Here is a 12699-nt window from a genome sequence, read left to right as displayed (position 1 = left end):
GGGCCACATTCACATTTAGACAAGTTGGTGTGTGCGCAGAGAGGGGCTTCAGGCCTTGAACCCATGTGAGTCTTGGGGGCTGCCAGGCAGATGACAGGGCTAAGGTACATGGGACAGAGGGGCAGCCAGAAAGGGAAAGAGAAGTCAAACAAGCATCAGCCCACCTTCCCACCTGGCTTAGGAGCTGGGTGCTCAGGGAAGGGGAAGATGAGGAGAGAGGAAGGTGGGGCCTACTCAGAGGGCTGGGAATGTCCAGCTCTGGGGTCTCAGAGCTGCTTGGAGGATAATGGGGTGCTAGCAGTAGAGGATCATCCTAACCTGAGAAAGGAGGGACAGGATGGGGCTGACAGGGAGGGGACACCCAAGTGTTGAGTCAGGACAGAGGGTGAGGACAGGGAAAGCCCGGCAGCCAGGCAGACACAGGGAATAGTCTCAGAGGGAGCAGGGGCTTCCTCAGTATTTGAAATGAGGCCAAGCCTTAATGATGTTGTACAAAGCTCACCCGGGAGACAGGGTGTTGACAATATCACTGTGCCCCACCAGCAGGTAGTTGGGAATTAAATATCCCTTGTCCACTGCACACTGGATCAGGTTCTAGGCTGCCTCCAAAGCTGTGGCATTGGGCAAGGTATCTGCAAAACAGTTATCTATCTGTTACAGGTTTCCAAGGCACCCTGTCCAGGGCAGGACCCACTCCTGAATCACCTGTAATGCACCCCTACCACCATGCTAATATATTCTGCTACTGCCTGCAAGTCTATATACAGAAAACAAAGTCAGGCCTTAGATTCATCAGCATCAAAGTTCTTCCTGAATGAAAAGAACAGAGTCTGGGATACATAGAGTTGTTTGGGGATGTACAGAATATTTGTCCATTGCAAATATTTAACTTGGTAGTTCTCAATTGGGGGAATTTAGCCTCCCAGGGGATATTTAGTACTGACTAGACACGTTTTTGGTTGTCACAAATAGGCAAAATATGTTACAGGCATCTGGGGGAGAAGCCAGGGATGCAGCTAAGGGTCCTACAATACACAGGTCAGTTCTTCTACAAAGACTTACCCGATCCAGGATGTCAATAGTGTTGAAGCTGAGAAACCTTGCTTTGGCCACAAGGTGTGCTTCCTGTACCTTCACACACCCACCCCCATCCCAGGCACCTTCCTAGGTATCCCCTCACCCCACCCAACATTCATTTTAGTATCATCCTGAACCAGTCCCAGTGACATGGGCTCCTCTTCCCAGAGATGCAGCAAAAGTTCCCTGAGTCTAAACAAACTCTAGTCAAGAGCTCTGAACAATGGCAATTGTCAGTGAACATTCTGGATGCTGATACAAGGACTAATCTAGGGATGTGGCAAATAAGGTAAAGGTTCCCACATTGTTGCCATGGTAAAAACTTAGCAAAATATATGCACAAAGATATTTTCCCCTTGTCTTATATATGTTTTGATGTCAGAAGAGAAAGACATTTGATTGGTTGTGAAGGAGATAGATTCAGGGTGAGCATTCTCTCTGGGGGTGGGGGAGTTCACTCCTGGTAACACTCAGATTAGTCAAATGATAAATCTGAAGCTGGCTAAGTCTAGCATATGCAGGCACTGAAGTGATGCCTGAGTTTGATGCTGTTGTCTTGCATTTGAGACACTCTCCCTCAAACACCATACAATGACTGCTACTGCCCAAAGCATGCACTTACCCAAGAAAGTGCCCATAAAGGCAATGCCCAAGGCAATGTCATTGTAGCCAGGAGGATGGGAACCTTGGACATTTCAGCCCACTCCTTCATAAACAGCACCATCCTGCCCCATGAGGAAGCTAAAGGACCAAGAGGGGAGATGGAGATCAGCATGACAGACAGACAATCTGGGATTGTTTCATTTATTTATTCACTCATTCATTCAATCACTCATGCTTTATTCAGCAGACACTGATTAGCTATTAAATTCTCAGCACTGAGTTACAAAAAAGATAGCAAGGGCATGTTGATAAACCAGCTTTCATCAGAAAGGGGCAAGGGGAGGAAGCCCAATTTATAGCCTTTACTGATTTCTGTAGTGTAAAACTCCCACCATAGCTGATTTTCAGCTACTGATTATTTAAAAAATGTCCTGGCTCCCTAATAATCCACTCTCATGAGCCTATCCAGCTCTGGCACACTGCTGCTACCTTAAGGAGCCCACAGTCTAGGAAGAAAAGAGCAACAGCTGCCATCCCTGCAACCTGGCCTTCCCCAAACCTTGCCAATGACATTGTTTCCCTGGAGGTAACCTGTGGCTGCCTCACTACTAAGGTCAAAGTACACTTCTCTAGCCCTGCCTTGCCTGATCCCTCTGCATCCACAAACATCTTCCCCCCTTCACTTCCATCCTACTCTCTCTCCCAGCTGTCTTTTGTGGCTGCCCCTCACTCCTCTGCACTTTGTCTCCCTGTGTCCTTTCTTTAAATGTGCAGTTCTTCATGTCTTTCTGATACAAATTTAATATCAAACCCTGCTTTTAGTCCCTTGGCAACATAGTCCAAACTTCCCAGTTTAAGTGTCAAGATTATTCATGAGATGGCCCCTGTTTGCCTGCTTATCTTTCACCATCTGTCTCTTTGTCATCTATTTTTATTATGATAAAATTCTCTTGGTTCCTCAAAGACACCATTCTTGGGCTGGCATCCAGGACTTTCCACAGAGGTCCTTTTTCTCTGTTTGAAACACTCTTCCCACTCTTCTGACAAGTTCGCTCATTTCTTAGGTCAGCTGATAGTCACCTCCCAAGGAGTACTTCCTTAATACTCAATACCCTAGCAAGCTAGTGTGTTAAAAATGTCTCCTGTTTACATTTTTCACCCTTTATCATAACACTTAATGTACTCTATTATGATTTATTCATTTAATTATCTTTCTCATTTAGCAGAGTATCAGCTCCATCAAGGCAAGAACCAAATCTGTGCTACATCTGATAGCATCCCCATGTCACAGAGTAGGCATTCAACTGTATTCTCAGTGAATTAATTTATAGCAAGTGGGTGTTTACTCCTGACTACAGGTCATTTCACAGTGAGCAGGGTCATGAAAGTTATGGTAAAAGGGACACAATAAAAGGGCAAAAACCAAGGGACAGGAAACTGGCTTCTGAAACCTGAACGGAAAAAGGAAAAGGTCCTTTCTCAGCACCCATAATTTTCCATTTTAGGTTAAAAACATATAGTAAAATTTCAGGTATCCGTTCTATTCAAAGAGAGCAACTCTGTATAAACCTGCATAGCAGGATATAGCAGAGCACTTGACAAGTCTTAACAGATGAAAGGTATTGGAGGAAATTTTCTCCTATCTCAAAAGGGTTGAAACTAAAGCAGGAAGGAGAGAGGAGATTCTATCAGCACAGAATCACGTAATTGTAATTCCATGGTAATCACAATTGGTAAATGTAAGCCCACTGGATTTGGTAATCCAGTGGTAATTGGTAAATCCAGCTAAGGCACAGAGTGCCTGGCCAGAAGGAAGGTAGGTCTAAATTCCAACTCTACTAGCTAAGCCATGAAGCCATGAAGCCATGAAGCCCCTAAACAAAGGGCTTCTTGGTTAATGTGTACTGTCTGTACCCTGAACAGAGTACCTGGCCAGAAGGTAGGTCTAAATTCCAACTCCACTAGCTAAGCCATGAAGCCCCTAAACAATGGGCTTCTTGATTAATGTGTACTGTCTGGATTAGTGGTGGCCCATCCTGAGACTTAATGTTCAGTATAATTATTTCTGATGGATATGAGATGGTCTCTAACCTCATACATCTTATCTGTGAGCTTGGAGTGCATCCTGCAAGAAGTTTTTATTATCCCATTAAGTCAGTGTGCTCTTTATTAAAAAAAAAAAAAATTACAGGAGAAAGAGGAAGCCTCCTACACTGTTGGTGGGAATGCAAGCTGGTGCAACCACTCTGGAAAATAGTATGGAGGTGCCTCAAAAAGTTGAAAATAGAGTTACCTTATGACCCAGCAATTGGGTCATATACCTTGGGTATATACCTAAAGATACAAACATAGTGATCTGAAGGGGCATGTGCATCTGAATGTTTATAGCAGCAATTTACACAATAGCCAAACTATGGAAAGAACCTAGATGTCCATCAACAGATGAATGGATCAAGAAGATGTGGTATATATACACAATGGAATACTATGCATCCATCAAAATAAATGAAATCTTGCCATTTGTGACGACGTGGATGGAACTAGAGGGTATTATGCTTAGTGAAATAACTCAGTTGGAGAAAGACAACTATCATATGATCTCCCTGATATGAGAAAGTGGAGATGCAACATGGGGAGACTAGGGGGGGTAGGAAGAGAGGGAGACAAACCATAAGAGACTCTTAATCTCACAAAACTGAGGGTTGCCAGGGGGAGGGAGGGAGGGAGAGGGTGGTGGGGTTATGGACATTGGGGAGGGTATGTGCTATGATGAGTGCTGTGAGGTGTGTAAGCCTGGCAATTCACAGACCTGTACCCCTGGGGCTAATAATACATTATATGTTTATAAAAAATAAAAATTAAAAAAAATTACAGATCTTGGCATTAGAGCAAACAAAGGATATTATCTGGCGCCTTCAGACAGGAAAGATATTCTCTACAGGCTTTACAATCTTGCATTTGTACAACTTCCTCTAATAGCTTTCCATCAGTCTTGGCCTCAATCATGTCAATACATGATCTTTAAAAAGGACACATTTTGAGTACATGCCCAAGGAGAATGACTAGCCCTTTAGCTATATTCTAGGTAAGACTCACCCAGAGCTGCATGAAAAATCAAAGTTATACATAAAACACCTCTCATATGGTGCACATTCAGTAATTCAAAAATTCAGTCTGTCCTCAGGTAAAAGAAGCCCACATGTCCTGAGGTCCACTTACTTATATCCAATGTCACACGAGTTCAGCCTCTCTATGAGGAGGGACTAGATATCTTTGACCAGCAGGCAGCACTCATCAGACATGATGCAGGTTCTCCCAGCAGTGTGGATGATATGATGTACTTAGCTGGGAGCAATGGGTCTCTCTGGCCTCCCATGCAGACCATGAGATAATAGTGGAGCAAACTGAGAAGGGAAGCAAAAAAAAAAAAAAAAAAAAAAAAAAAAAAGGGTGGGGGGATATGTGGGCTTATTGTGCCCACCCATGTTCACTACTGAACATCCCCCATCCTAACCTGACTCTGACTGTGGAACTCAAGAGAGCCCACCTGAGAGGTGAGTATGTTTTCCTGATTGAATTATATTCAAGAGGCAAGAATCATAGAGTCACGGGATCTAAACCAAAAACAAAACCCAGAGGACAGTGGGGATGTTGATCCTAAGAATAAATGGATGTTCATTCCCAAGGAAAAAGGATACCTATCTATCTGCATGATTGTCATGTGTATATGTATGTGTGTGCCTGCATAACAGGGCCCTTTGTACAAATTAGTTGAATCATCAACTGAAAGCATGTCTTTGAGACTTACCTGTAATCCCTAAAACTCTCTGTCAATATAAGCAATTATTAATTTTAGTAGATAGCACTAATCCAATGACTGAGATCAAATTTACTCAGAGCTTTCATATAATAGAGATAATTATCTTTAAAACTTTAGTAAGACTAGGAAAAGGTTGAAAGTGGTTATTAACTATACTTTTTTTTTTCTAAGTGAACTCTCTCCCCAATGTGGGGCTCAAACTTAAGACCCGAAGATCAAGATTCACATGCTCTACCAACTGAGTCAGCCAAGTGCCACTTAACTATACTGGTTTTGATGTTACTGTTTGTTAAACCCCTTTTAAAATCTAGTATTTAATACCCAAATTACCCTAACAATTTCCTCTGACTTCGGTATTGGTAGTGATGTAAGCCCTTCAGTTTATCAGTGCTGTTCTGGTTCAGAAAGATGTGCATTTGTGCTTTTATGTGTTGTGCTTGTATGTGTTAGATGCCTATTCCTCTCCATGTTTTTTTTGTTTTGGTTCTGTTTTTGTTTTTGTTTGCCTCCACAGCCCTTTTCACCTTCTAACATGCCAAATATTTGACTTGCTTATTTGCTTATTTTCTTTTTCTACCCTCTAGGTTGAAACTTCACAAGGGCACCACTTTTGTGTTTTGTTCCATAACAGGTTCTCAGTAAGTAATTGTTGACTGATTAAAAAAATGAGAACACATATATTACACCAGGTTAATACAATGGTTCTATCATTCTAGGAATCTGAGGGATAAAGAGGTAACCTAGAGGGTCCTTCGCAAGGTGTGCCAGCCCCAAAGGTTCAGAGAGCTATGTGACCAGTTGCCTATCAGAAAGGATCCAATGAAAGCCTAACTGAAAAGTCCACTCCTAATGGCATTTGAAAGTTTGTAGGGGGTAGTCTGGTTGGGTGGGTCTAGAAGGAGGCTCTGGTAGGATTGAAGGTCTTACCTTCCTTGGCATTTGCCTTCTGCAGAGGGAGTAGGCAGTTCTCACCTTTCACAAGAAGGGGCTGAACGTACTTTGATGACAGGTGGCCCTTATGGACAGCATAGAGATCAGGCCCTTCATTGCTGACTGGGCATCCAGGCTGGGACTGTGGCCTGAAAAAGAGCCATCTGTAGCAACCTGGGTCTGGCCTGCATTTCATGGGGCTGTGGGGGAAGGATTAGATGCCCTGCCAGCCCTTACATAACTGTTGGCAGGAAACTCGCTCATCACCTATGTTGGAAAGCCTAAAAGTTAAGGATCCACCTGCCCCAGGATGAAGACCTTTCCCAATAACCTGCCAAAACTTCATTCATTGATCTTTCTCCATGGAAGAGCTAAAATGCAACCCCATGTTCAGTAATGCCCAGCTAGCTGGGTCAGGGTTATCCATTGGAAGGGGCTCATCCAGGCATGTGCCAGCCTCTTTACTGCATTAATTTCTTTAATCCTCACCAAAAACCTCTGAGGTAGATGCTGTTATGTTATTATTCACAGAAAGGAACTTGAGGCTTCAAGAAGTAACATGCTCAAGACCCTACTACTAACAGGGTGACACCCAGGTAACAATAACACACACACACACACACACACACACATAAATGCTGAACACAGAGTCCTCTGGTGTGCTGGAAACCACCCTGGAACTGGAAATCGAAGGTGTGAGCTTGCCTTCTGATTCTTCTTGGGTCACTTCCTCCAGAATTCAGGATGTACTTTGTGTAACAGCAAATCAGGAAACTTGTCTGGATTTTCTCACAGAGTATTGGGAGGGGACAATAAGAAACTGGACATGCAAGAGCTTTAACAGTCAAGGGTGCACAAACTCAGGGGAATGGTCCTGGAGCATGTATGTTAGAATGCTGGGAGAGCTGGGAGGACAGACAGCAGTAAGACTAGAAGAAAGTGGAAGGGATTCAGGGATTGGAGGCCTCAGAGTGGTCTTAAAAACCCTACAGAAATCTTGAGGTAAGAGATGGGAGGAAGAGGTGCCTGATAGGAAACGGGAAGCAGGGTCTGGTACTGCAGAAGAGTCAGAGTCAGAGAGGAAGATGTGACAGTCACTTACAGAAGAGAGCAGAAGCCTACATGTTTCCATAAAGAAAATGACTGTCCGTAAAGAGAAACAATGGCCACCACCTCCACTGAAAAATACCCAGGGGAAAAGGAGATACCTCAGAGACTGAGGAGGAAACCAGAGTAGGAAGAGGAGAACCAACACCATTCACATAAGCCAAGAGAGAGGGGAACTGCAGGACAGTAGATCATCAGGGAACTAGGAGAAAGTCAAGGAGGCAATGTAGAAACAAAGAAGTAGGTAACTCTTTGGAGAAGGGCAACTGAGATGATGATTACCTTCCTTGGTGCCAAAAAAAGCAAAGCCCAGGGAGATGTTGTTGTATCCCTGGGTGTGCATGCCTTGGACATTCCAGCCAACACCTTCATACACCCTGCCATGGTCCCCAGCCAGGAAGCTGTGGAGCAGGAGATATAGGCTGAGTGGTTGGCACTGTGGCACATCCCACAAAAGGAACCATTTGTCAGTTTCCAAAAGGAGAAGGGCTTAAGCTCTGTTCACTACAGGGAATTTGCATGTACTTGTCCCAGACAGTGGATTGGTCAAGTCAATTATATTCCCTTAGAATTCAGAACCCACCCCCAAACTCCCTATCTCCCTCCTTTGTTTAGAAGCCCAGGTTTTATGTAAATCATCCTACACACTAAGAAGGAAGAGAGGCCCTGGTGCCACCAGAGTAGCTAATCCAGTTACACTGTAAGATTCTTCTTAGCTTCCACATTGCCTCAAACACAGCTCTCCTCCTTCTTCCAAAATGCATGTTAACCTGTGTCATCTCCACATAGGCTGTTCATGTGATTCCTCCCTGCCAGGTTACTGTCTTATATAGATTTCTCAGGAAGTATCTCCTCAGATAAGGACATGGATGCAGGCACTTTTTTTGAGAAGGGGTCCCAGAAGCCAGTATGAGGGAGCAAGGAGAGAGAGTCAGAAGGAAGAAATCCAACTAAGTATACACAATTGGGCCAGCTTCACAATGGCTACCTGGAGCTCAGAACTTTTCCCCCCATTGCCTGCCACTAGACAGGTAAACTTCCAAGGAACTGAGTACATGCACCTAAATATTGTCCCTAAGAAGGACTGAGGGCTGAGAAAGTTATTTACAACTTTGACCCCTGTGGGGGATTAACTCCCTTTCACCATCAGGAGTGGTAAAAGTCTGAAGCAGAAAAACAGAGATGCAGAAGGTAGTCAAAGTGAAAAGCAATCACCATGCATAGGAACTGTCTACACCTAGGTAAGGTCAGAGGTGGGCTGAGGACATGCAGTCCTAGTCACTAAGAGGGCCCACTAGAGTGACCACTAGAGTAAGACGCCTCACCATAAGAGCCCCCTACATGCAGTGAAGTGGAACATGCAGTGGGCAAAGAGCCAGTTTTGAGTCAGTCTGTGCTCCACAACCTTGTAACACATCCAGTCAACCTAGATGACTCTCAGAAAAATCAAACAATGTCCCTGCCTTGGTCCCCTCACCTGGAGCATGGAGATGGTAATGTATGCCTGACAAATGCACCCACGCACTTGGTAGTCATTCATAACTACTAGTGTGCTGTGTGAACCAGTTTTGGAGGGAGCTAGGAAGTATAGTTATTATTTAACCTTCCCTGCTTCCTTTTAGGAGATCTAGAAAATTCAAAAGGATTTAGAATTTTATAGGGTTTTTAATATTTTATTCACTATAAATCTGATATAAGCTCAACCCAGGAAATGAGGAAAGAAGTCATAAGTAAGGGTGAGAGGAGCACCCTAAGGAGCAACATTGATCATATACCCCCACATGGCCCTTACTTGTAGGCCACATCACACCAGCTGTTGTGTATGTGATGAGCCTGTAGCTCCCACAGCCTCTGACTGCACGTAGTCTGGTTGTGACACTCCAGTCCAGGGATATGGTGCATGACAAGGAAATCCACGGGCATGGTCAGTGCGATGCTGCAGCCAACAGTTTCGGCCCCCAATTCCTTGCAAGAGATCACTGTGGATACATCTGTGGGGTAATCATGAAGGTGAGGAGGATATTACTCAGTGTATCCTGCCCCATGCTGCCTCACTAACCTCCCTTGTTAACCTCCCTGGGTGCCATTCTGGGCTGGATAAGTTCTCCCTGGTTAACCTCCTTCCCTGGTTAACCTCCCTGGGTGCCATTCTGGGCTGCATGGGCCCAATAGGGGTGGAAGAGTCCTGGGAGGAGGCTTTCTTTTTTTCTTTTCTTTTCTTTTTCTTTTTTTTTTTTTTTTTGATTGATTTATTTATTCTTTAAAGATTTATTTATTTATTTGCCAGAGATAGAGAGAGAGAGTACACACAAGCAGGCAGAAAGGCAGGCAGAGGCAGCGAGAGAAGCAGGCTCCCTGCCGAGCAAGGAGCCCAATGCGGGACTCGATCCCAGGACCCTGGGATCATGACCTGAGCCGAAGGCAGCGGCTTAACCAACTGAGACACCCAGGAGTCCCAGGGAGGAGGCTTTCAACAGACACTCCATCTACTTCTCAGACACACCATCTCCTTCTCACCTCCTCATCTATTTCCTCTCCACTGCTCCTAACGCAGAGTTTGCACATGCCTAGAGCAGCTTAGATGCTCTGCTTCCCTATAGAGGGCATCCACATCCCACTGGACAGACTCCACCCTGAAGCTCCTGCCCTGCTCTATTTCTGGACCTCTGCTTTAGGAAGAAGCTCCTTCCCACTGCTTCCCCTGGGAAAGCCCTGAGTGGTCCCTCTGAGTTTCATTGCTGCACACTATGATCACTGACAGTTTGCTCTGTGACTGACTGTGTCCTTTGTCCTGCCCTGAGTGCTTTCTGAGGGGACTACATCTCTTCTTCAACCTAGAGGCTCTCTGCAGATAGGTCCTGGCCCTCCCATTCAGTTGGATGACTCCCTCAGGGCAAGGTGAGGGTCTCCATCTTTAGGCTAGAGGGCTCTGAGTGCAGATGCTGAATCTCTCTGTCCTGGCTTCTGTCCTCTTCTGGTACCACACCAGACCCCCAAAGCATCCCTCCAGGTGTTTTCTTGATGCTCCACTGTCTTAGTCCCATTTGCCACATGCCAACCACAAGGGGCAGAGCAGATTTCAGAAGCACTCTAGTCACAGAACATACCCAGCTGTCTTTAAGCCTCCTCACCATTGAGACTGAGATTTCCTTTCTCAGTGAGATAAGAGATGTTGCCAAACAGGTCCCAAAGGCCCTCTGATACACGTTTGGCTTGTGTTTCATCCCAGGAGAAATCACCTGCAGAAGAACAGTCCATTTTACAGGTCCTCAGAGAGTCCCAGTACTAGCCATCTCAGAGATAGATTCAGGCCAGATCACTGAGGCCTCTCCAGGAGAACTCTCTGTGCTAACCAGAGGACCACCTCCAATAGCAACACATGAATATTTTTCTTCAACATCAACTCCAGGGAATTCCCAGAATACAGTTAAATAGCCAAGAGCAGGAAGTTGGAAATATACCCATTTCTCATGAGCTGCATCTATATACACTACTGGGAAAACAACAATAAACTGGAAATGTATCTAAGCATCTCAAAAGTGCAGGGTTTTCTTTTGTGTGGATTTTACCAAGTAGAAACAATGAAAAGATGATATGGAAAATTGCACAAATCAAGTGAGTTCTTTCAGACATGATTTGGAGTCATGTGTTGTGCCAAAGCCCCTCTGTATGTGACTGACACCCCTAGCCTCAAGAAACTTCCTCTTACTGAGAAACATAACCCCAGCCACATACAGATAGAATCATTGCTTCCCTTGCTCAGGTGCAAAGTTCTTCATGTGCATTATCTCATTTAACCCTCAAAAGTTCAAGAAATGGGCAGAGGACATGAACAGACATTTCTGCAAAGAAGACATCCAGATGGCCAACAGACACATGAAAAAGTGCTCCATATCACTCAGCATCAGGGAAATACAAATCAAAACCACAATGAGATATCACCTCACACCAGTCAGAATGGCTAAAATCAACAAGTCAGGAAATGACAGATGCTGGCGTGGATGCAGAGAAAGGGGAACCCTCCTACACTGTTGGTGGGAATGCAAGCTGGTGCAACCACTCTGGAAAACAGCCTGGAGGTTCCTCAAAATGTTGAAAATAGAACTGCCCTATGACCCAGCAATTGCACTATTGGGTATTTACCATAAAGATACAAACGTAGTGATCCAAAGGGGCACGTGCACCCGAATGTTTATAGCAGCAATGTCCACAATAGCCAAACTATGGAAAGAACCTAGATGTCCATCAACAGATGAATGGATCAAGAAGATGTGGTATATATACACAATGGAATACTATGCAGCCATCAAAAGAAATGAAATCTTGCCATTTGCGACAACATGGATGGAACTAGAGCGTATCATGCTTAGCGAAATAAGTCAAGCAGAGAAAGACAACTATCATATGATCTCCCTGATATGAGGAAGTGGTGATGCAACATGGGGGCTTAAGTGGGTAGAAGAAGAATCAATGAAACAAGATGGGATTGGGAGAGAGACAAACCATAAGTGACTCTTAATCTCACAAAACAAACTGAGGGTTGCTGGGGGGAGGTGGTTTGGGAGAATGGGGTGGGATTATGGACATTGGGGAAGGTATGTGCTTTGGTGAGTGCTGTGAAGTGTGTAAACCTGGTGGTTCACAGACCTGTACCCCTGGGGATAAAAATATATGTTTATAAAAATAAAAAATTTTAAAAAAAGTTTGGGAAATCATAAATTTATTTCAATTATCAGATGGGAAAATAAAGGTTTAAAGGGATGAATAATTTGCTTAAAACATTGCTGGAGGTAAGCCAAGAATTTGAAACCAGGTTTATAGACTTCAAGTTCTGTGTTCCAAAAGCAAAGCTATTTTTTTCTCCCTAAGGGAAAAGTAACATTTAAAGAACTCTGATCCAGTAAAGGAAAACTATCCCAGGCCCTAAGACCCAGAGCCGAGACACAAAGCCACAGAAGCATCCTCATGTGGTCCCAAAACACTGTTAGGAGAGTGAAGAACTCAGTCCTAGGAGAGACACTGACAGTTAATCAGACCATCTTCACTCCTCAAACAGGCCACCTACCCCACTGCATGGTACCCCTGTCTGCCTTCCTGCCAAACTATGGGCCTCCTGAGGGCCAGCATCTGACCAGGACTCTCAAGGTCCCCAGTATATGTCA

At 44.5% G+C, this 12699-nt stretch overlaps 1 protein-coding gene across 1 annotated transcript; it reads right to left on the bottom strand.

The window, feature by feature from the left end:
* Positions 1-453: 453 nt before the first annotated feature.
* Positions 454-12498, bottom strand: LOC101676026 (peptidoglycan recognition protein 4). Its single transcript, XM_045083417.1, is given in 10 exon segments — positions 454-632; positions 1700-1818; positions 4900-5013; positions 5015-5084; positions 6428-6532; positions 6535-6579; positions 7820-7938; positions 9330-9539; positions 10686-10776; positions 12450-12498. Coding segments are annotated over 10 exon segments (1101 nt in total).
* Between the last annotated feature and the right edge of the window lie 201 nt (positions 12499-12699).

Source organism: Mustela putorius, unplaced genomic scaffold (genome assembly GCF_011764305.1).
Source record: "Mustela putorius furo isolate JIRA1106 unplaced genomic scaffold, ASM1176430v1.1 tig00000695_pilon_pilon_pilon, whole genome shotgun sequence".
In the NCBI taxonomy this organism is placed as follows: Eukaryota; Metazoa; Chordata; class Mammalia; order Carnivora; family Mustelidae; genus Mustela; species Mustela putorius.
Note: the sequence above shows the minus strand (reverse complement) of the source record. Positions and strands in the feature narration are given on the sequence as shown.